Source organism: Syzygium oleosum, unplaced genomic scaffold (assembly GCF_021117445.2).
Source record: "Syzygium oleosum isolate NSW1041296 unplaced genomic scaffold, Sole_v2.1 Sole_v2.14, whole genome shotgun sequence".
NCBI classification, from domain to species: Eukaryota; Viridiplantae; Streptophyta; class Magnoliopsida; order Myrtales; family Myrtaceae; genus Syzygium; species Syzygium oleosum.
The window spans coordinates 7,950,552-7,971,846 of NW_026607498.1; the positions used below are offsets into that span (position 1 = coordinate 7,950,552).

Sequence of the window (21,295 nt, forward strand, 5' to 3'; positions counted from 1 at the left end):
TTAGTTCCATAATACAAGGGGGCACCGGCTTTATAAGTTTCATAACATCGAACATTACTCAAACGCTGTCTAAATAGAGCTTGGAATACTTAACACGACACATGACCAGGCACATAAACAAATTGCAAACCATTAATTACCACATGAACAATTAAGTTTCACGCCTTTGGATCTCTCTGTCATCCCATGAGTTCACTAGCAAATTCAATATAACATCCCATAACATATAAGGTTTCACAAGAAATGACGATTAAACCATGCCCAATTTGTTGAGGACTCCTTAGAAGCTTCAAGTAATGAAACTTCATTATTAGAGAGTTCTCCCTAGTCAGATGTCTCACGTTCTTCTCCTCCTGTTCTTCCGCTGAATGGAAACAAGACTAGATCAATTATGCTATGTATTGATAGAGGTGATTAATTAGAAAGGAAAAGAAATTACTCAAATAATAACGACAGAAAAAGAAGGAAAAGAAAATATAGGCATTAAGTTATGATAATTTGTGGATGCTAACGAGAGCAAGGAATATAAAATAATGTATTATGACTTGAATGTCATTTTATGCAGCTATAATTTGAAATAAGGGTGTTCGGAGGAAAGAAGATATCACCATAATGGTCGAACTCCCATTATGCGACAATCCAGGAGTTGGAATCATCGTTGTGTCATTGAATTAGGATTGACTGGATTTTGATTATTAAGAGATGGACGCTTGATCAAACTATGCAACCGGGACTCCAATGTGCCTAAATTCATATACTCATCCTGCATAATTGTAATATTATAGGAGCAAAAGAATGTCAAGCCCTATTCACCAAAAAAGAAAAGGGAATACTAATAATGACGAGAAAAAACAGGTGAAACCAGGCAAGAGAAATGAACAGATTATTGGCTTTCGCAGATGTAAAATGTAAAACCCCATAAAAAAAAAACCCAATAAAGGGCAATCATAAGCCGCTTTTTGTACTTTTACAAAGAAGAAGTGGAGAGAAATGATGAGGATGGGAAGACCTCTAGTGAGCAGATTTGAAGAGACTGTCTTCCAGGCGTATAACAATATCCTTCAGCTTCTGCATTTGAGAGTAATTAATTGGCTGCTGATGCCGCTCTGCCAAGAGAACAAAGCTGAAAAGGACAGTAAAAAGTCCAATCAGCAAACAAGGACCAATGGAGCTGTGGAGGTTAAAGCACAAGAAGAACAAGTGCTCCAGATTAGATTACATCTTCTCTTGCATGTAGCGCCGAGCTCTGACAAGATCCGTGTCCACCCCGAACGCAGCATGAGGGACACCGCCGCCTGCAGCTACTATATCCGGGACAGCATTCCCATTTTGGTGGGACACCCCAGGCAACTGAGCGCCCGATTGACTAGATACATGCCCCGACATATCTGCCTCTACGTTCATCAAATCAATTTACAAAAAGATCTCGCTCACCCTTCCTGCTATCGTTCAAAACTCGCAAAGGGTCTACGCATGCCCGAGCTGGTGCTCACATACATATTAATTAAAAAAAAAAAAACTCTTTTCACAGCGAACAAACCACACCCAATACCGCGAGGCACCAGTGCAGGCAGCCGTAACGAGAGATTATAGAGAGCATCAACAAAACAAGCAACAGCAGACGACATTCAACATCACTTTCCGGAAAATCTTTCAAGCACGGGAAGAGGGAGAGAATCGGGAAAAAAAATTCACACCCGGATGCTGAAAAAAAATCAAAGCTTTTGATAACGGAAGGCAGATCGAAGGACTGGAGAACCGTCGTGGTGCGAAACAGGAACCTTATAAGACACGGAATCCGCCCCCCCCAGGTAGTAAGAGAAACAAAACGCTAGAGAGGACGAAATCGGGGACCGACTAACCTGAAGCGATGTGCGATCGGCGACGAGAAGAGCGACGGTGCAGTAGGCAGTGATCTCAATTCGGGGATCAATCGGATTGATCGGGACGATCGACGATCGTCTCAATTTGAGCCCGTGAGAAATCCAACCCTTATCCGTAGTATTGACTCTGCTTGGACTCTTCTGCCTTTTGTATTGCGTACAGAGTACGCGCGAAGGAGGAGGGGCTCAGATGTAATTGCGGGGTCGGTGCCCTTAATTCGCTTAGTAAGGTGCAAGAGCTAGCCAATAGTATCACATCTACGGTGTTTGACTCCTGCGCTCTCTAAGAAGCACAGCAAAATTCAAAAAGCAAGGAGAATTGACATTACAAGTTAAGAGATAGAACAGATAAAAAAAAAGAAAAGTTGCGAGAGCTAGATTGTAGCCCCTACAAAAGAATTAAATGAATTCAATTAGTGCATGTATAGCTTTTTATATTGATTGTTTAGTCGGTCCTTGACCGATTCAGAAATCAACTAATAAATTTTTCCTGGAGGAGAAAAAAACATTATAGAGTCAACTGCATCAACTATTGGAGTAATACTTTTAGCTCATGATGAAGCAGTAGCTGACTTGAACTTACTTCCCGAGTTCTTTGAGTTTTCTTCAAATTGACAAATCATTTATTGGTTTTTATTGATTCAAGATCATCTTAATGTGGGCTTCGAGTCACACATGCAGTCAAAAATCGAAAAATTCTTTATGGAGGGCCAAGTGCCGCTGCTTGTTCAATTAGATCTTTGCTTAGACATTGATCTCGAGTGCTAAACTAATAGTTTGGTGCTTGAGGTATTGGTTGGAAATAATATAGATGGCCATGGCTCCCAAATCCCACAAACTGATCTTTTAATCAGTGTCGCGGCTCGTTGAATTAGTTTCACGCCTTTAGATCTCTCTGTCATCCCACGAATTCACTAGCAAATTCGATTATGCTATGTATTGATAGAGGCGATTAATTAGAAAGAAATAGAAATTATATAAATAATCATGAGAAAAAAAAAGACAAAGGAAATAGAGGCATTAAGTCATAATATTGTTTGGATGCCACCCAGAGAACAAAATAATTTATTATGATTTAAATGTCTTTTTATGTATGTTGACATCTAAATTTCGACCGACCATTTAATAATAATTTGCATAGAAAATTAAGGATTAAATTTTCACCCCTAAACAAAAATATTAAAATTGCATAGCATATAGTTTAAGTTCATATAGGTTAGTTGCATTCCGTATCGGACCGGCGGTGGCGAGAAAGCTGAAAATTCATCGCGTAAACTGAGCTTGAGCACTCGGTTCACTCAAGGGATTGGGGGCCAAAATTCACAAATCTAAAAGGCTTTGGTTGTTTTAATTCGAGCTTAAATCAGCCCGAATTAATTTAGCCCATTTAGAATTAAAATTAAATTAAATGATAAAGCCTAAGTATAAGCTCATTAGGACTAGGAAGCCCGGTTAATTAACCTAGGTTGCGATATAAATATGTCGTTATGGGTCATAATCAAGGGGGAACTCTCATAATTTTCAGACACAGAATTTTCAGAGGCACGAGAGATACATTTGAGTTGAGTGAGAAAGAGAGCTTGAAAAGATTCCGCGACCAAACCTTTGGCTGCACCCCTTGCCGCATCTCTCCGCTGACCGAGCTGCTGCACTACCGCAATTAGTCCTAGCCGCTCGATGACGTCCTTGCTATGCAGTTGCTGTTCCCCAGCCGGTGCTGCTTCTTCCCGTTGCCCGATCCAGTCGAAAACCCCGCCGAGGACTCCCCTGCACCGACGCGAATCTGTTCTGTCTTGACCTCCTTGACGACGTTGCTGCGCTGCTCTGTCCCTCTTAACATCACTGCTGCTTCCTGACTCGTGATCCCTGCTGAGCCGCCACACAACGCCTATCAACAAGTGTTTCCGGGAGCATCAGTCGCCTCCAATGGCCATAAGTCAAACGAGCAGAGGAAGACTGATAATAATACAATTATAGAGAGCCAAGTGGTGGAGGTGGGGTGAGGAAAAGAGGGACTTTGACCACCGTTTTTGATATCGTGTAGCAAACAGGTGGCTTTGAGGAAGAGAAAAGAAGCCACGTTCACTGTCAAATCGCAATATCACATGGGTTGCTTTGTTGAACAAAGAAAAGTTTTCTAGTGAGCACAACAGCCCAAGATCCGACGCTGTCCTTCCCTTGCTTCGTCTATTTTTTGCAGGATTACCGTGAAATTCTCTATTGGTCTAGCAAATTCCGATCTTTTCTGGCGATCCTACAACCTTGGCGTTGATCCATTGAATTTTGTTATCATACATCATCCACCACCATGTCACCGTCGTGAGAACCGTCGCCATCGGTCGCCGTCCCGATTCACAAGCATGAGTCCGATCCGAGTTCGAATTGAAATATCCACAAATTAGGTAAGATTCTCATCTATATTCTTAGAATATTCAATCTCTAATCTTTCGGGTGTTTGAATATTTCGTGAATAGTGCATGGATTGCTAGATATGTTAGGATGATGTGTGCTATATCCGCAATATTCGAAAATACCCAAAATTAAGATTCTTCATTCCTAATTTGGCAACGTATCTGGACGACTATTCGACCTTATCCCTAAGGTACGATACGCGGCGATACGGAAAATTGTTATCTTACCCATAATCACTTGGGTACGATAATAGGATTTATTTGCTTTTCAAATTTGAACAATCAACTTTCTGTCGATATCTATAACCCTATAGATATGACCGTTAGTTTGATTTCTTTGCCTTATCTGAATTTGAAGAATCTTGCGGATTGCATGGATTGTTTGAATGTGATTGTTATCTTTGTTTAATTGTTTTCCTTTTAAATAAAGAAAATCCAAAAATTTGTTAGTTAGATTTAAATTAGAAATTTTGCATGCTTAAAGAATCCTTAATATATCTAAAAGAATAAGATAATTATTTGATTTAAATTGGGATCTAGGGTAGCATATTTCCTAGTTTAAATTAGAGATTATTTTAATCTTAATGGATTATTTAGATATTCTTAGGTGGTCAGCCCACGATAAGAATGAGGATTGAGATTTTAGTTTAGTGCATCAAAGTTAAGGAGTCTCAACTATTTTTAGACCGTAAACTGGAGGGAACTGTTAATTTTTTTTAGACCGTAATGACGTTCCTGGTGATTGTGGCAACGATGACGTCGGACTACGTGATTGTAGATGATGATCCCTTTGTTGACAGAAATGAGACAAGCGACTGATAGAGAGGGAAGAGAGGCTGAGAGCTTCTTTGCGATGTGGGTAATGAATTAATGATCAACTGCACCAAAGCACACATTGGTTCCTTAAATTACCAATCAACGACTGGTCAGCAGCCAATTTTAGCCCCAAGTACAAGATTGTTCATCTTAACCCTTGAAGTAATTGGAGTTCAAGGCTAAATTTAATGGTTTGCAAGAAAAATGAGAGGCCAATTAACAGCAAAAATTTTTCTTTGCTTCGACCATCTTTTCTTTTTTCTCTTGATCTATTTTGGGAGATTTTGTGTATAAATAAATTTCTGCGGTTGATCTTGGGTGAAACATTGAGTCCAGTTCGACCATTCATCTAGTTGATAGCCATCGAGAAAAATGTGCGTGACGTGGCTCCACAATTTATCCGATATTAGATCGCTCTCCTCTCCCGAGTTAGATTTAAGTCTAGATCTAGGAGTTTATTCTCCTGATTTAGATTCAGGTTTAAATCTGGGAGTTCCTTACAGGTATTTGCTATATGTTCTTTCAACATATTGATGTTAGTGTCTTTGCACGGTGATAGCGATGAGGACGTTGAATCTAGACGTGCACCGCAAGCCGTTGAAAATGGAGTGGGGGATATCGGCTTGTGCTCATCACTAAATCTAGTAATTGGCCGCCGAACGTTTACTGTGGTAAATCTGTTATTGAGGAATGAGAGCGTGCTTTTAGCTGCAAACTATGCTTTCGAATTTTAATAAAAATCTCAAAAAAAAAAAAGAATCACTTTAGGATAGATCAAATCATTTTCTCTAGGATAGATTGCATGTTGATTTGAGTATTTTTAATTCCGAATTTCATTGAAAAAAATACCAAAAGATAAATCATTTTTCCGTCATTAGAATTAGGTCACGTCGTCGCATGACATATAGTTTGCATGCTAGGTTGCATTAATCGCATGTCATTTTTTGCACGTCATTGCATATAGGTTAGTTTGCATTTTAATAAAGCGCAAACCCTAAACAACACCTTAAGTGCCTTGCTTTGTTAATTAGAAATCATATTAGGATTGTTTGTGTGATTTTCTACTAACAATGCATATGCTTGAGTTGCATTAAGGTACGTCATTTTCCTAATCTTGCAATTTATTTATTGCTTTCTTGGGTGTTAAATTGGTGGTTTGCGCACCCGCATGAACACCTCACATGTTAGTGATTAGGTAATAAAATGGATTCAAACTGCCTGCATAAACATTTTTGAAAAGAAAAGGTACCGAAAGGGTGTTAGACTAGATCTAGCGTAATTAAGTCCCCGAGCTTAGAATCTCTGGTTCGTAGGAATAAAACATATCTTCCTATGTTTTATTTAGATTTCTAATCGACCTACCACAAATAGATTAGTAGCGACTCTAAGCATGAAAACTTTTGCATATTAAAAACTTAAATCCTAAGTTGCGAAATGGTAGGGCTTGGGAGGGCCCGAGTTAGGCTTAGTCTTAATAATTCATTAGCCTGAGAAAATTTAGGTCGCGACAATGTAGCAAAATATTGATTTAAGATAAGCGTATTTGGAGGAAAGAAGAAACAATTGTCAAATAATAAAAAAGTGTGTCCATGGGAGAGTGTGGGAGGGGAGCAAGTGCAGCTAGAACTTCCCTATTATTGCTATATCCTTTCAAATGGGCCAACTTTTTTACACTGAAACACTACATGCCACTGAAATTTAAAATACTGTTCAAATTTCACTTAGTGACTTCTCTGAAATCGTTAACATTTTTTATCAATTAATATCGTTTAATAATTGATGATTAATGATGTACGGTACAATCTTATACCATATAAATGTCCGTTAAATAGACTTGACTTGTAATGTTCGGGTTGTCGAATAAAAATACAAGTAAAATAATATTTATGCGATTTATGTGAATAAGAGATCTTTTTCTTCCAAACTCCTCGAGTTTTGTGTTCCCACTACTATAAATGTTTTGAATTCTCGCTTTTTTTTTTTTCTGACCCTCTTATCGATGTGATCATTCTTTTCTCACTACTGGAAGGACCAAATACTCTTAGTCCAAATTGACCTATTCATGAGCTAGCTCAAATTAAAGAGGACCCTAATATTTTAACTAGTTGAGCCTTAATGAAAAGATATTTCAGCCCAATTATTATATTGAAATTCTAGAAAAGAAAAAACTTGAAGTATTGTAATTTATTACTGAACTATGATATAAGTAAATATCGAAAAAAATTGCATTGTCAGAGAAATCTCTCTAATACGGAGTCTAGTGCTCATCGTCTTCTTCTTCTCCACCGCATGAGAAAAAGTTATAGATGAAATTTCTTAGAAAGTGAAAATGCTCAAACATCCTAAAAAATGCTAATTACTCAGTAATTTGTTGTTTACCTCTAGGCAACCTCCAAGATCTTCCTTGCTATCTTCCTGCACTCAAAAGGTTTGAATTAATTAGGGGTATAATTTCAAAAAAAGCATCAATTTTACTTTGAATGACAATTCTGGCCCGAATTTTTTTTTTGTCTCATAAAAAATCACTAATTTTCACTTAAATCTCAAATCTGACCAGAACATTTTGAAAATTTTACATTACGGTGGCCAGATTTAGGACTCGAGTAACAGTTGATGCTTTTTATTAAGACAAAAAAAAATCGAGGCAGAATTATCACTCAAAGTAAAGTTTGTATTTTTGTTTATGGAATTAGCCCTTAATTAGGGTGGCGAAAATGATTGAGCGGTATTTATGTCCCATACCTATAATGTAATTGACTAGACAAAAATTACATCATAACCAATGAATTATTTAATAAATTTATGATTAAAAATTATGTAACTTAATATTAATGTATTATTAAACTATTATGACTATGATATAAACTCAAGGATTTAGGAACAACTTCAACAAATGAATTAGCGAACATCGATATTTAATATGATTTAACTCATATTAGTAATTCATCTTCCGCCATAACTATTTAAGTTGTCGAAAGCGGGATCGCTCTCGCAGCTCTCGAAATCCCTGGAAGATCTTCTTCTTCTTCTTCTTCCCCATTCCCCAAATGCAGAAACCGCCATGGATGAAGCTCCGACGAAATGCAACGTCACCTTCACGAAGCACCTCAAGCAGAAGAAGCGCAAGTCCTGTCGCCACGGCTTCCTCTCTCTCCACACCCCCGCCGGCAAGGTGCGTTCCCGACTGCTCACTACTAAACTCCTCTGCCATTGGTGTCCAGCTCAACTCGATCCGCAATGGAGGCTCAGGCATGATTCAGTTTGATTGGCTTGTCCATATTTAGGATTTCAATTTTGACTGTCATCGCGGATTGTTCTGTTCTGTGCTTTCGGGCGTCATACTCTCCAGGATTGAGCTTGTTCTGAGTAGATTAGTTCATTCCGTGATTGATGGTCGGATGATATGACAGGTAATGCTGTATGATGACGGCGAGCAGCTATTGGAATGCAGGATCTTGAAGAATGATGAAGTTGTTAGTTCTGGTGAGACACTGACCTTCAACGCTTATTTGGTTGAGGTTGGAGAGCCTGAAGGAGGGCAAAAGCCTCTTGATGATGCTTATACTTGCAGCCGAGAAAAGAAAGTTCCTAAGGGAAGAGCTTCCCTTCACAGAAACAAGTTCATCAAAGTATCTGATTCCGCCGGTATTGTCTGTTCTTACATATTTGTTTTTCTCCATGCTGGTGTCTCCATTGATTTGAAATTTGACAACTCGTACTCGTACACTCACAATGTTGTGCTCATCTACCTGTATTATCGTATAATCCACTCGGCTTAGTTTCTAAGGAGATGTGAAGACCAAAGTGGAGAAGGGTAAACAGCAGACGATCGACCTAAGCCCATCGCAGAAAATTATAAAAGGTTGGCTACATAATCTTACTCTCTCTTAACTGCAAGTAAATGCTGGGTACAAAACTTAGCATGCGTTTTATTTTGTTTTTTGATTTCCAGAATTCAAGAAGAATGAAATGAACAAGTACGGCATATTGCAGGCAAGTCCAAACTCAAGGACATCGAGTACGACAGGTGAGTTTGGACTTTTGCTGACTCATCTATGCCCATGCCAGGCCGTGTCTTTCTCTTGATGTATCTCCTGGATTGTGAATCTGTTCTTGATTTTCTTTGGGGTACAGTTTCTGCACATCTTTATACTACATACATAAAGAACCTTTTCAAGGTCAACAAAGATTCTCCCAACTTTGATGCTTTGTATATCAAATCTTCTCAATCACGGTGGTTCTATATATTCTCATGGCTTCTATTGAAATCATTGGAGCTTCTTACCATATATCCAAATTTCCCTCAGAAAACTGGTCTCAAAATTCTCTATGCAGTTATATTCAAGAGTTCGTTATTGTTGTCTCAGCACTGCAGTTGACATGATATTCCTTTTGATATAGATTGTCACGCCTTGCATACAACACACTCAACTCAAAAGTTGAAAAAATATCATGATGGCTTCTTTCGTTGTACAAGCAGTGGATCTATGACTAGGCAGGTCATACAGTCTACATCTACTATGGATTTTTACTGTTCGATAATACCAGCTATCTCATTGCTGAATTAAATTTCAGCTCTTGCTTACTTTATTAGTTGGTTTTCTTCTTCATGATGTATACCTTTCTCAGCAGATTAGTGAAAATTTTGTCAGGATAAATATGGCTCAGATGATTGAAACCTTATTTGGGTTTTTTACCAGGTTTTCTTGTATGATACGAGCTGGAAACTTTTAGATAGCAGGTTCCTGAACAAAGCTGAAGAAGTAAGCTCTGCGGAGATGATGGAATTTCCTAGTTGTTTGGTTGAAGTTGGCAATCGTGAAGCAAACCATGAATCTTTGAGTGATCTAAAAGCATCTGGAAACGGCTTCAATTCTCTTCACAAATTAAATATTCAGAAGCAGCAGCATAACGTTACTACCATTGAATCTGCTGTAAAAGGTACCTGAATACAGTTCAATTTGATCCATTCCATGGTGTTGTATAATTTTTTTTTCCTGTTTAGTCTTTCTATGGAGGTAATTTGCCTTACCCCCTGGTCCACAGTCTTGAACTGCCAATAGATTGTCAACATTTTCTTCCTGATTGTTTATATTTCCCTCAGGTGCTATGCAATTGATGTAATTGCGGGATACTCCATACTCACCAAAATGATATTTCAACACAATGTGATTCGGAGCTTTAAGGACACAAGTTCATAGGATGTTCATAAAATGTGGGACAATTTCCAAAAATTCTTTAACTTGCAGATGCCAAGAGTCAATTCTTTGTTTTTGTTTCCAGTTAAAACTTTCTTCATTGACCAGATAAAGAGATATGACAATTGAAAATCATCATTGTTATTCAGATGATCTCTTCCTTTTCTGTTAAGGAGGATGATACCTTCTCTTCATGTTTTGGATGATCTACAATAATGACTTGAATCTGATTGTGATGCGCTGAAAGATGTACCCATTACTCCTCTTTCAGAAGAAAAAATGGCCAAACTCACAATTTTTTTCCTTGATGAACTGTAAGGAAACTTTTGTACTTGTCATAGGCAAAACTCTCTACTGCTTAACCAGATGGATTCTTGAAATAACTTAGATACAACAGATTTCCAACTTGAGTTCAAAGGACAAAACGTATGATGTGTAAAAGCTTCACCAAATACAAAACTATCTATTGAGGTTTCGGCTTTGTGCTTCGGCGGTGGACAATGTGTGTCTGTGCATTCTGAAAGTCCAGAATTCGCCTTGTCAGGTTATGTTCTTGATATTGTCCTAGCTTTAGCACCATGATTTGGGTGAAGAATGAATTACAATTAGGGGAACCTCATGGAAAAGAGGAGGGCAATGAACCAAGTATATGGATTCCTCAGCATATCCCTTTATAGTTTTTACATTGTCCAATGAAGTTTTCATTAACTAACAGATTGCTCCTTCTACATCCCGATAGATTTCTACATGGGTAGGTATGTATTGCTGTGTATTTACTGCCTACATTTAGCTTGAGGTTATTGAAATAACGAAATCAGTAACAAGTTCATTATTATTCTCCAGTCATTTTCAACACGCATGAGCATGTGAATATTCCTTTTTGAGGTCTGTGTTCTCCTGCTGTTTTGTGTTAGTTTAACTGAGCATGTCCTGCTTGGAGATTAACATTTTCCTGTCATGTAGAATGGCAGGTTTTGTACACGACCCAAGTAACTCAAGAGGCCAAGAAATACCACGATGGTTTTTTGCAGCTTGAAGTTCGCGGATCCTTAGGGAGGCCGGTCATTCCAAAGCACTTTCAAGGACGTTTTCATCCTTAAGCCACTGTTTTTTCATTAAACTACGCTGGCCATTTTGTTTGCTGATCCAACATGAATCACTTCTGTTTTTTGGATAGTGGTTCATTATGTGCCCCAAGTATCACACTAATTCAAGTGCTTTTCAATACCCAAAAAAGTTCAAAGGCCTTTCGCACCCCTTATTTATAGGTCCTGGAATTACTTTTCTGCTCATTGTTTTCTTCCCCTTGGATCATTCAGGTCACACTGTATGATGCTAGCAGGAAAGTCTTGGTGAATAATTTCTTAGGAAAGATGAAGTGTTGGGAACTGGAAAATTGCTAGTATTTGATTCTCACTTGGTTGATATTGGGGAGCATGTAGTAAAAGAAAAGGTACCAATGGGTTTGAATGATCGTGAACCATGTCACGCCGCTGGAGAAATGGGAACAGGCCATGGGGAGGTGGATGGTGCTAAAGTTGGTCAATCAATCCTGGGAGGTTTGCAGCATAATTGATTCATCCAATGCTATTCAGATGTTTCAATAACTTTATTGTATTCAGTTGTAGTTTTCCTTAATGCATCCTGTTTGTCTAGCTATGTCCTAGTGAATTACTGAAGAGGTTATTTAGGTGGAACTGTGGGTATTAAGATAGAGTTGTAAATGAATATGTTGAAAGAACATGTTAGGAGAAAGTTGCTACCTCCCTAACCAAGTAGGGGCACTTATATGAGGAGGATTGTTCGCCTGATATGGTCACCTCAAGATGATTCAGAATTGGAGCATCTAATTCGTTCTTCCATAGATATCAATTCTATGTGCCTCAATTATTTGATGCCTAACGCTTTATGTTTGGATAATACAGTACTCTGGCATGAACATGGAGACAAAACTTTAGGGAATGTTCATCCAGCGAGAGATTCAGATTCAAACAGTGGAATATCTGGTTTCAAAAGCACAGATTGCATCAGGAGAGTTCCCAAGACCAAGCCTCTCCGTGATGGTGATTACTCTATGTAGAAATTTCTCTTTATGAGAATTGTCTTCTGCCTTTTGATGTTACTATCTTTCGCATGTGTAGTTAGATTTAGGCACAATGAAATTTTATGTTATTCAGGTGTATCAAGTAAATTACAGTAAGCTTTGTAAAGCCCGTAAAATGGATAGATTGTTTCACGGACCCGCTCTAGAAAGAGAATGTCATGCAATTAAGCTTGGGATTGGTTTTATGGATTTTGATGGATCACTCACTTCATTTTGCATTTCCTATAAAGTTAACTCTCTTATTTATTGGAGGAACCTGTTGTGTTACTTACTCCAGCTTGCAAATGATCTCTTGTAATCCAATCGATGCAGCCTATCAAATGTTATCTGTCCTCCGAAAACCATTAGATCAAGTTGCCATTGCCGAAAATACGTATGAAAGTAAGGCAACTTTTGCTTCACTAACAAAGGAGCTTCAAGATTCAGATAAGTTTTGTAATGGTGCTCAAAGACAGAGCGCCAGCTGCTGAACTAGCTTCAGTTTAATGTTAGTGTTAGCTTTCTCGCAATATATGTTTCCTCCCTCATCTGTCAATGTAAAATATCATCAAATTCAGCCTCTGATTTCAATGAATTTCACTATACAAGGGGCTTTGCAATTGGCAACTCACAGGCATCTCACGGCTACTTGTCCTACTCTTTACAGTAATAGATTCTTTCAGCTCTATTTTGACCTGTCTGTGGCAAGGCTGTGACTCTAAGCATTTTGAAATTCCATAAAAGCTTAATGAGTTTTGATGTTTGTTGAAACTCGTTGGTCCAAACTACTGGACAAAATGAATTAAATTAGCAGCAGATAGCAACCGCTTATAGGGAATTTTCAAACTAGGTGCAAGAGGACCTGCTTGAATTCTCTAATACAGCCCAGTCCAAAATTTCGTTCTTTATTTACCTTGAGGACGTTCTCAATTTCACTGAGCTTTTGTATGACTAGCATGTACATCTGCTGCAATTAACGTTGTCAGCCTTCTTGTGAACAAGCTGACCCCAAATGCTGCACCAACAATTTTGTTTCCAAAGCATCTCTTTCACGTGGTTCTCACGGCTATGCTAATGATGAAAGGATGACCCCTGAAGGAGATAGAGATCCATTGAAAGTGAAGGCTGAGTGTCCAAGTTTTGATCTTGGATTTTGAACCATATCCATTGCACAATCAACTATATTGCTACTGTCAAGAATCTGGATGGAGCGCGCAAGAATCTTGTGCCTATCACGCAAGAAATCTGTTCAGTCGAGCTCTTGTTTTTATGTGGAGAGTTCTAGTGCCAAGTTCATTCACAGCTGTCTGATCTGAAACATTTTTAGTTATACGACATTATTTCCAGTGATCTTCAACTTATTGAGATACAGTTATGATGCAAAGAAACTGAGATATGGGTCTATCCGGTTTCCTTTACCCCCCGTTCTTCTTAGTAATCGTCCAAGAACTTGTATAACTTGTTGTCCTTTCTCGACTTCCGCATGCTAAGCAAGGCCTTTAAGAGACGTTTGATTTTGCTGGAATATACCTCGATATCTGTTCTTCTGTTCCTATCAACGTGAGTAGACATTGAAGTGGATCTTCGGGGTTCCGATGGGTACTGGATGTTCATGTGGGCATATAAGAGAATCGTTCATAAGAGATCATGTCCGCAAGACATGTCCAACAAAAAATAAAACTTAATAGGTAAGCTGCACTGAATATCATCGATGCTTACTCGTCTTTTGGCATTAGAAGGGTTTGGAGATGTAGATCTATTGACAAGAGAACCTGAACGTGTGAATTGAAATTGAAATGGGGAGGCGCGTTTTTCTGGTTAGAAAAAGTGCGGCTTGCATTAGGAGCTTGTCTGACTACACGACATATGATACAATCACAGGGTATGAAAACATGATGTAAACGCTAGGTATGGCAATCTGGAGGATTCAAGTCAAGTGTACTGACCTGCTTTTTTGTTGGATGCAGTGCTTGCAAATGGAAAGATACCGGCTGGGGCGGATTGTGGAAACTGTGTAGCCGAATGCCGTCTCCTGCATCAGTGTTCCACTGTCAGCGTTGGGTCTTTTCGAAGCTAGGATGATTAGCACACATTCTATCAGAAGTTACCTGACAAATGATGCAGAAGTCTCTATAGTTTTTGGATATATGTCTTCGGAAAGAAATAAAGTTATTAGTACGTCAGTAGTAGCATTTGATATTCTGCTTTTTGATGGAATAAGTTGAACACATGCAAATGATGAGCTAGATATCAGCTAGTTCTATGACTCGTCAACTTTTTACATCTAATAGCTTGTTCCGTGCAATTAGCATAGTGGTAGCTAAACCAGAAAAAGAGTCATACCATGTTCATCTGCGGACATTTCGGCATTTACTCTACTTGTCATGTGGTATCGCAGATTCTTGCTGACTCCATCGTCTTTAGCTGTTGAAACTGAAAGAAAGTTCTTAAGCATGAGCCAACTCCTAACTCTTGGTCTTACTAAACCAATGACAAATCTTGTGAAGGGAAGCGTGCCTGGTAAGATATATCGCATGTGGTGCTTCGGAGTTCTTATCACTAGTGACTGCTGAGATAGGCCTCCATGGTCTATGAACATCTCACACATTCGTAGTTTCTAAAACACAAAAACAGGGTTGAAAGAGATAAATAAATCGACAGTATGAGAGATAGTTGTTCTCTATGCCATCTTCCATATTATTGTTGAAGCAGGATATGTTCTGCTATTTAGAATATCTTTTGCTCGTCAAATTAGTTTGTTGCAATGTAATATGATCCGACACGTCTTGGAGTTTATCTAAAGTAATTTCAGATTTCCAAGAATTTAATTCTTCTTGGTAAATTGCAATTTGTCAGACCCTGCACATGGTAAATCAGAGGGCATGCAAGCCCTTTCCATCCGTAATGCTATAAAACAAGGAAAACCTAATGATATAGCACACCTGTCGAACACAAGAAATCTGAGCTCAATTGCAGATGCTTCCTCAATCTTGTCATCCAGGAGACAATTGACCTTATAAGTCATGGAGCCCAAGTGATCCACAGTGTTGATGAAAGCTTTCGTTGCATAATCTCTCAGTGTGTTCACCACTCTACAGTATTGTCAAGGCCAGTATAGAGATGTGCAACAGAAATAAATGCTCAAGCCGGTACACTATAATGAAATGAAAACATATGTATCTCACGTTTGTTTCTGATTGTGTCTATTGTAAGACAATTCAAAAGAATCAGCTGCCGAGTATAACTGCTTCCTAAGATCTTTCAGGTCCTGATTAGTGAAAAAGGCGACAATTAGCATGCATGACAAATCCAAACCTTTTCACCCTGAAATTCGAACATGATGAAGACTAGATCATGAGGAATTTGATCATCTAACAAGCGAAAAAAGTAGAGGAAAGTAACTGTCTCGTGAACACAGACAAGTATGAAAATGGATAAATGTGATCATAAAGGAACATCAATCGAATTTCAAGGTAAACCGAGAAAAAGTAACTCTAGTAGTTATGTTCCGAAGAAAACTCCAGGTGTGTGTGTGTGTGTGTTTATATAAGTACCTTCAAGCTATCTGAAGAGTTCAAGCTCTGTTTCATGGAGAGCTCATCATAATGGGAAGCTTCCTGAGGAGCGGAAACTGAAGAAGGCAACTGGGAAACATCCATCATACCAAAGTTTAGAGTATCTTCACCTGTTACAATGAAGATGAAGCAATCAGATTCAAATTCACACCCTCGTGCACCGACTGTCATTATCCATTTCCAAGACACCGTCTCATCCTAGTTGTAATTTTCCTTCTAACCGAGAGAACATTTTCCTTCTCTATTATCTTTCACTGTCCTGCCAAATCATGAAAACGTAATGTCTTCTTCTTGATGTTCTTACCTTATTCTTATCTCAACCATTTTCTACCAACAAAGCCGAGGCTAAAATCCTGAGATATTGCAAAATTCAGAGCTCTTCATGTGACAATGACGACAGTTATTGCCAAGGCAAGCAAACTTTTCTTGTTGTTTTATCAATTCACGGATCACATAGAGCATTGCCAAACCGCAAGTCCAAAAAGAACTAGAGAAAAAATCTCAGTAGGAGAGCAAAAAGCACATGCAACGAATATGAAGCTGACGTTACCTGCTCTTTTCCCTTTTTATCTACAACGACACAGTCCCGAGCCCAGTTTCAGCTCACTAACATTCCTCGGCAAGGAAATGAAAAGAAAGATATCCAAAAGGGCATAACCAGAATTAGTGATCTTCACCTTAGATATTAAGAGAGAGAGAGAGAGAGAGAGCGAGAGAGATCAGAAAAATCATCTTGCAGAGATGTGTCACCACCAAATGCCATAGTGAGGCAGTGATGACTCTTGCTAAAGATGGCTATAGATAATTGTTTGCGCAATTTGTGCCTTTCGCTTCTGTCACAAGCTTGTTTTGAGGGTCTCTGTTGGGGAGAGTAATAATTGCGATATGATGAAGGCTACACTGTACTAACAAGGGCAAGAAAGGCACTGGGTTTTTTGGGAATAAGTCCTGAAAGCAACGCAGACCCAAACAGAAAACTACCAAAGTGAAACATCCAATTGCAGTAAAATCCCAATAATTCGTCCGTCTTTGCCTATAATTCTCTCATATGTGAGCATTTTCTTCCATCTAATAGTCTAAGATTTTACATATCCAGCATAAAAGGTAGATTTCTGCCGATCCAATAGCTGTACCCGTTCATTTGGCTCGAGAGTTATCTCAGCCCTTAATATCTACGCGCGGTGTGACGTGAGAGGAGGTTTTACGAGTTATTCTTATGTGAAGATCAAGTATAATATCTATTCTTGATTGTGGGTAATACAATCGTTTTCACTCACTCTCATCTATCGAAAACACAAACCTCCTTCTTGTGTGAAAGATGCCGTGTCGGTTTGGCATTTGGTACAACACAGAAGTCAATCCTCTACAGAGCCGACATACGTCCGCTGTCTGTTGCTGTTAGCTCGAGTTTTCATCAATTGAGGCCCACTACATTAAGATACAATGGACTTTTTTAGGAAGTCAGGTGGTGTGGGGCTTACACATTCAATTCAGCAACTGAATGACATTTCATCTTTCTCACCATAAACCAACTCTAGCTTTTGTCGTACATCTTCTATATAGGTCTCAAGCATTCGCTGGTGGTCCACTGTGCATGCAAATCCAATGAAAGTGCGGTTTTGCAAAAGATCCTGTCAACCCAATTCGAAGTGAGGTGGCAAAATCTTTGCACTCGTCAACTTTTTATTAATATCGTCACCTTGAAGGTCGAGCAAGACTACATGGAAAGATGGAAACAAAACGTGCCCTGTGGAGCAGAAGCGCCTACTTGAAATGAAACAAGAAAAGCCAACGATAATTTGAAAAATGATGGAATAAACAAGAAAATAAGTCTTAAGAAATTGGAAACATTTGGGTGGTTGGGAATTCCTAATCGGACGTTTGTTATTACATCATCATACGATATGATGAGATTTGTCGATGATTGTCACATACCAACAGCAAGGAGTCAATTCATCATAACACCTCAATTTAGAAGAGGCGGACCATTAGCTATCAGAGAGGGGCAACAGCATTTAGCGATGATTTTACCATGCAAAGGCTACATCATGGATCACGCAAAACTCTACCAAATTGCACACCCCAGATTCATTGATTCTGCTCAGTCTTGAGAGCTTTATGCAGCAAATGTAGAAATTGAAATCACATGTTCACAGAGCTCAATCTGGAGTTTGGGAAAAAAAAGGGGAAAAGAAATTTCTAATATGATTTTCCTATGTCGTCTCTTCGGAATACCAACGATCAAGAGTAAGCACAGGAATACCAACAATCAAAAGTAAGCAAAGGCCTGCAGCCGGTGACTATTTCAACCTACTGAACTAAAAATTGAACTGGACACGAGCAACCCTAGTTGGCCTTCCTACGCCAATGCTTTGCAACTCTTTGACCAACGAAGACAATTGATGTCACCAAGTGTGCATAGATTCGATTCTCCTATAACAAATTAAACCTAATTGTATCTAGGCCTATTCGTAGGGTTAGATATATTAAGAGCGACGTCTACATTCTCTACGTTGTCCATCTCCATGTGACAACACTGATTTTGGTTTCTGATTCTTCCAAGTAGGTAAGACAAGGAAAATATCCTACTAATCAAACACAAAATTGTAGTCAACAATGAAATGGCTATGAGCACTAAAAATAAATATCAAAATTTTCGAAATGGGCAAGAGGGATGAGATGCAATTAGTACAAAATAACCAATCTTCAAAGTGTGCAAATATCAGTGCAAACCACTGTCACGCCCCCGTACCCCACGAAGCGCGAGCATCCTACCTCCGGTCAATTATTATGCGACGTCCCAGGAAGCGTCGCCGACCCACGTTCAGAACAGGCAGAGATCAAACACATGTGGAAGCAATACATAACCCTGACAATAATAAAATACGAGCCAAGGATAGCCAAGCAATAAACAACGATCAACGCAGAAAATATGTACATACTTATATTACTATTTTAAAACTCTTTTTACAGCGTTCACTACAACAAAAAAGGAAACACCAACAGCTGGGAACAACCAAACAGCCACTTCTCATTTCTGCTCCATCTCCACCGGGGTGCATGCTTGACGACCGCTGGATAAAATGCGGTATCCCAAAAAGAGGTGATGTCCTCAGCATCCTACGGCTGGGGGTCTGAAAAGTTTCGGTTTACACAACCGTGAGACGAATCTCAGCGAGTTCAACCCCTAAACCTAGGTTAGGCTAGCATGCAATCTCCTGACCGGAAACAAATACTTAGAAATCATAACACAACAACAATCAATGATTCTCTGACCCTGCAGGTTAGACAATTCAATATATATATAATAATCACGGCACATACGTGGCACACATTATCACACGTACGCCAATCACATGCTCATGCACCGATTCTCACACTTTCGCATGCCAGTCCATGCATGTTCATGCATGCAAATGTCGTGGACATGTCACGTGCATTTTCCGGCCCACTGGCCCACACTGGCACACTGGCAATCGCCCAATTTATTATTCATTACGACTCGAGTCGACAATATTCACGGCCCGGTGCGTCTAGCCTGCTTCAAAGTGTATGAGGCGCAGCAACTGATTTGGCCCAGTGTCTCTAGCCTGCTTTAAAGTGCATGAGGCGCAACACTGATCTCCTTACGAACCAGAGCCTGCTTCAAATTGCATGAGGATGGTCGTCTTCCGGACGTACCGGGCATCGTCCTGCTTCAAAGTACATGAGGATGGTATCGACCCGAAGGTCACGACCCGAAGGCCCTTAGGTGATCACACAACCCATTATTATCTGAACCCCGCGTAACACGGATCAGGGTATTTTAGGTGATCACATGCTCATGACAGGCACACAGTCTCACACAATTTCATCACAAGCCTCATTCTCGGCATTCATAATGCGTGCCATGAAATGCAACATGAGCATCCACATAACATAGGCACAGGCACACAGTTCAATCAAAGTCATTCCACAGTGCCTAATTCACAAGCCACGTGCTTACTTGGCCTATTAATACCGTGCGGTCCAATTCCAAATACACAATTCAAGCCATCAATTGGCCAATCACACTCCGCACGATTCAGCCACACAAGCACGCAATATAGTATTTCGCAATTAAACATAATTGATCACCAATCAATTAATAGCCAATCATTCTGGGCAATCCCGGCCATTCAGCTAATAATTCTTGCTGTCCAATATAATCCGGTACATTCCTCAAAAATATGGACAGCCGCTATTTCCTCAATTCGGGCCCAATAATTGTTCATAACAATCCCACTAAATTCCTCGGATTTTATTTCCACTAATCAGTCCTCAATCCAGTCTGAAATACACACTGATACTATTTAAGCCGAGTCCAAAATGTACCGATAATACCTAAACCGGTCCGTAAAACGCACTAACGGTCCTAATCCGGGTTTAGGAATTTTACTCACTTAATCCAGGAGGTCACGACGACGGGGAACGGCGGCCGATCACTGGTGAACAGTGAAACCAGCGACGGAATTCCCGGCGACGGCGTGAACAGTGACCCCGTACAGACGGGATGAGCAGTAACTTCCGTGCGGACTGCTACAGTAACTCCCGTACGGACATTGTACGGACGGGTACGCCCGGCGTCGTACGGGGCGAGGCTGGACAGCTGGGTGGTGACGGAACAGCGATCCGAGCTCCGGCGAAGCTCCGGCGGCCCTTTTTGCCGGACGGGAAAGAGAAAAAGAGGGAGAAAGAGAGAGAAAGGAAGAGAGAAAGGGTCGGCCAAGGCAAGGCTGAGGCTGAGGGGGCTGAGGTGGTCCACGGCGGGGTACGGTGGTCGGCGGCGGTGCTCCGGTGGCTGGCGACGAGCTCCGGCGAGCCAAACAAGAGAGGAAAAAGAGAGAAAATGGAGGAGAAAGAGCTGGTGGGGGCTTTTCTGGGTGGTTTTGCCGAATGGGGGAGCTGAGGAGAGAGAGAGAGAGAGAGAGAGAGTTTAATTCTGGTCAAACATTATAGACTAGGGGCGCCAAGTGTCGCCCATCCGCAAAAATGACTAAAATGCCCCTAATCCAATGGTTCCTATGCATTCTTATCCAAGAAGGGAGGGGTAAAATGGTCAATGGCCCCCAATAATGCAGCTGATAATTATCCATAATTATCCCAAAAAAATTCGGACCAAAAATTAGCCCAGGGGCAAAATCGTCATTTTTCCAGTCCCGGGGTGAAATTCCAATTTTCGCACGTACCAACCCTCCATGAGCGTGGCCAACAAAATGTGGCGTCGGAATCGCGAAATTCACTTTCTAAAACCCTCGAAAATCGACTGTGAAAGTTCCGAGAATAAAATAATATTATTTTTCCAATTTTT

General features: G+C 39.9%; 2 protein-coding genes and 1 pseudogene across 10 annotated transcripts in view; 1 reads left to right on the forward strand and 2 right to left on the reverse strand.

Annotated features, from left to right (window-relative positions):
* LOC115694064 (histone acetyltransferase HAC1-like) overlaps positions 1–2,143 on the reverse strand; it is a 106,454-nt gene extending 104,311 nt beyond the window's left edge. Inside the window, exons 1-4 of one of the 9 annotated variants that reach the window (XR_008817938.1) lie at positions 1,220–2,121; positions 966–1,123; positions 609–763; positions 109–364 (exon numbers count right to left, since the gene is read on the reverse strand). Coding sequence is in view for 6 of the 9 variants with exons in the window: in XM_056317819.1 (XP_056173794.1) it covers positions 1,220–1,404 (185 nt within the window). In the remaining 3 variants the exon portion in view is untranslated. Of the gene's footprint in view, positions 1–108; positions 365–608; positions 764–965; positions 1,124–1,219 lie in introns of those variants that run through there. The other 8 variants (XR_008817939.1, XR_008817940.1, XM_056317820.1 and 5 more) reach the window with 8 other exon arrangements.
* Positions 1–10,546, forward strand: part of LOC115665245 (uncharacterized) — a 43,466-nt gene extending 32,920 nt beyond the window's left edge. Inside the window, exon 5 of the mRNA XM_056317832.1 lies at positions 10,116–10,546. The gene's annotated coding sequence lies outside the window, so the exon portion shown is untranslated. The remainder of the gene's footprint in view (positions 1–10,115) is intronic.
* LOC115665246 (protein ABIL2-like) overlaps positions 8,290–21,295 on the reverse strand; it is a 33,127-nt pseudogene continuing 20,121 nt past the window's right edge.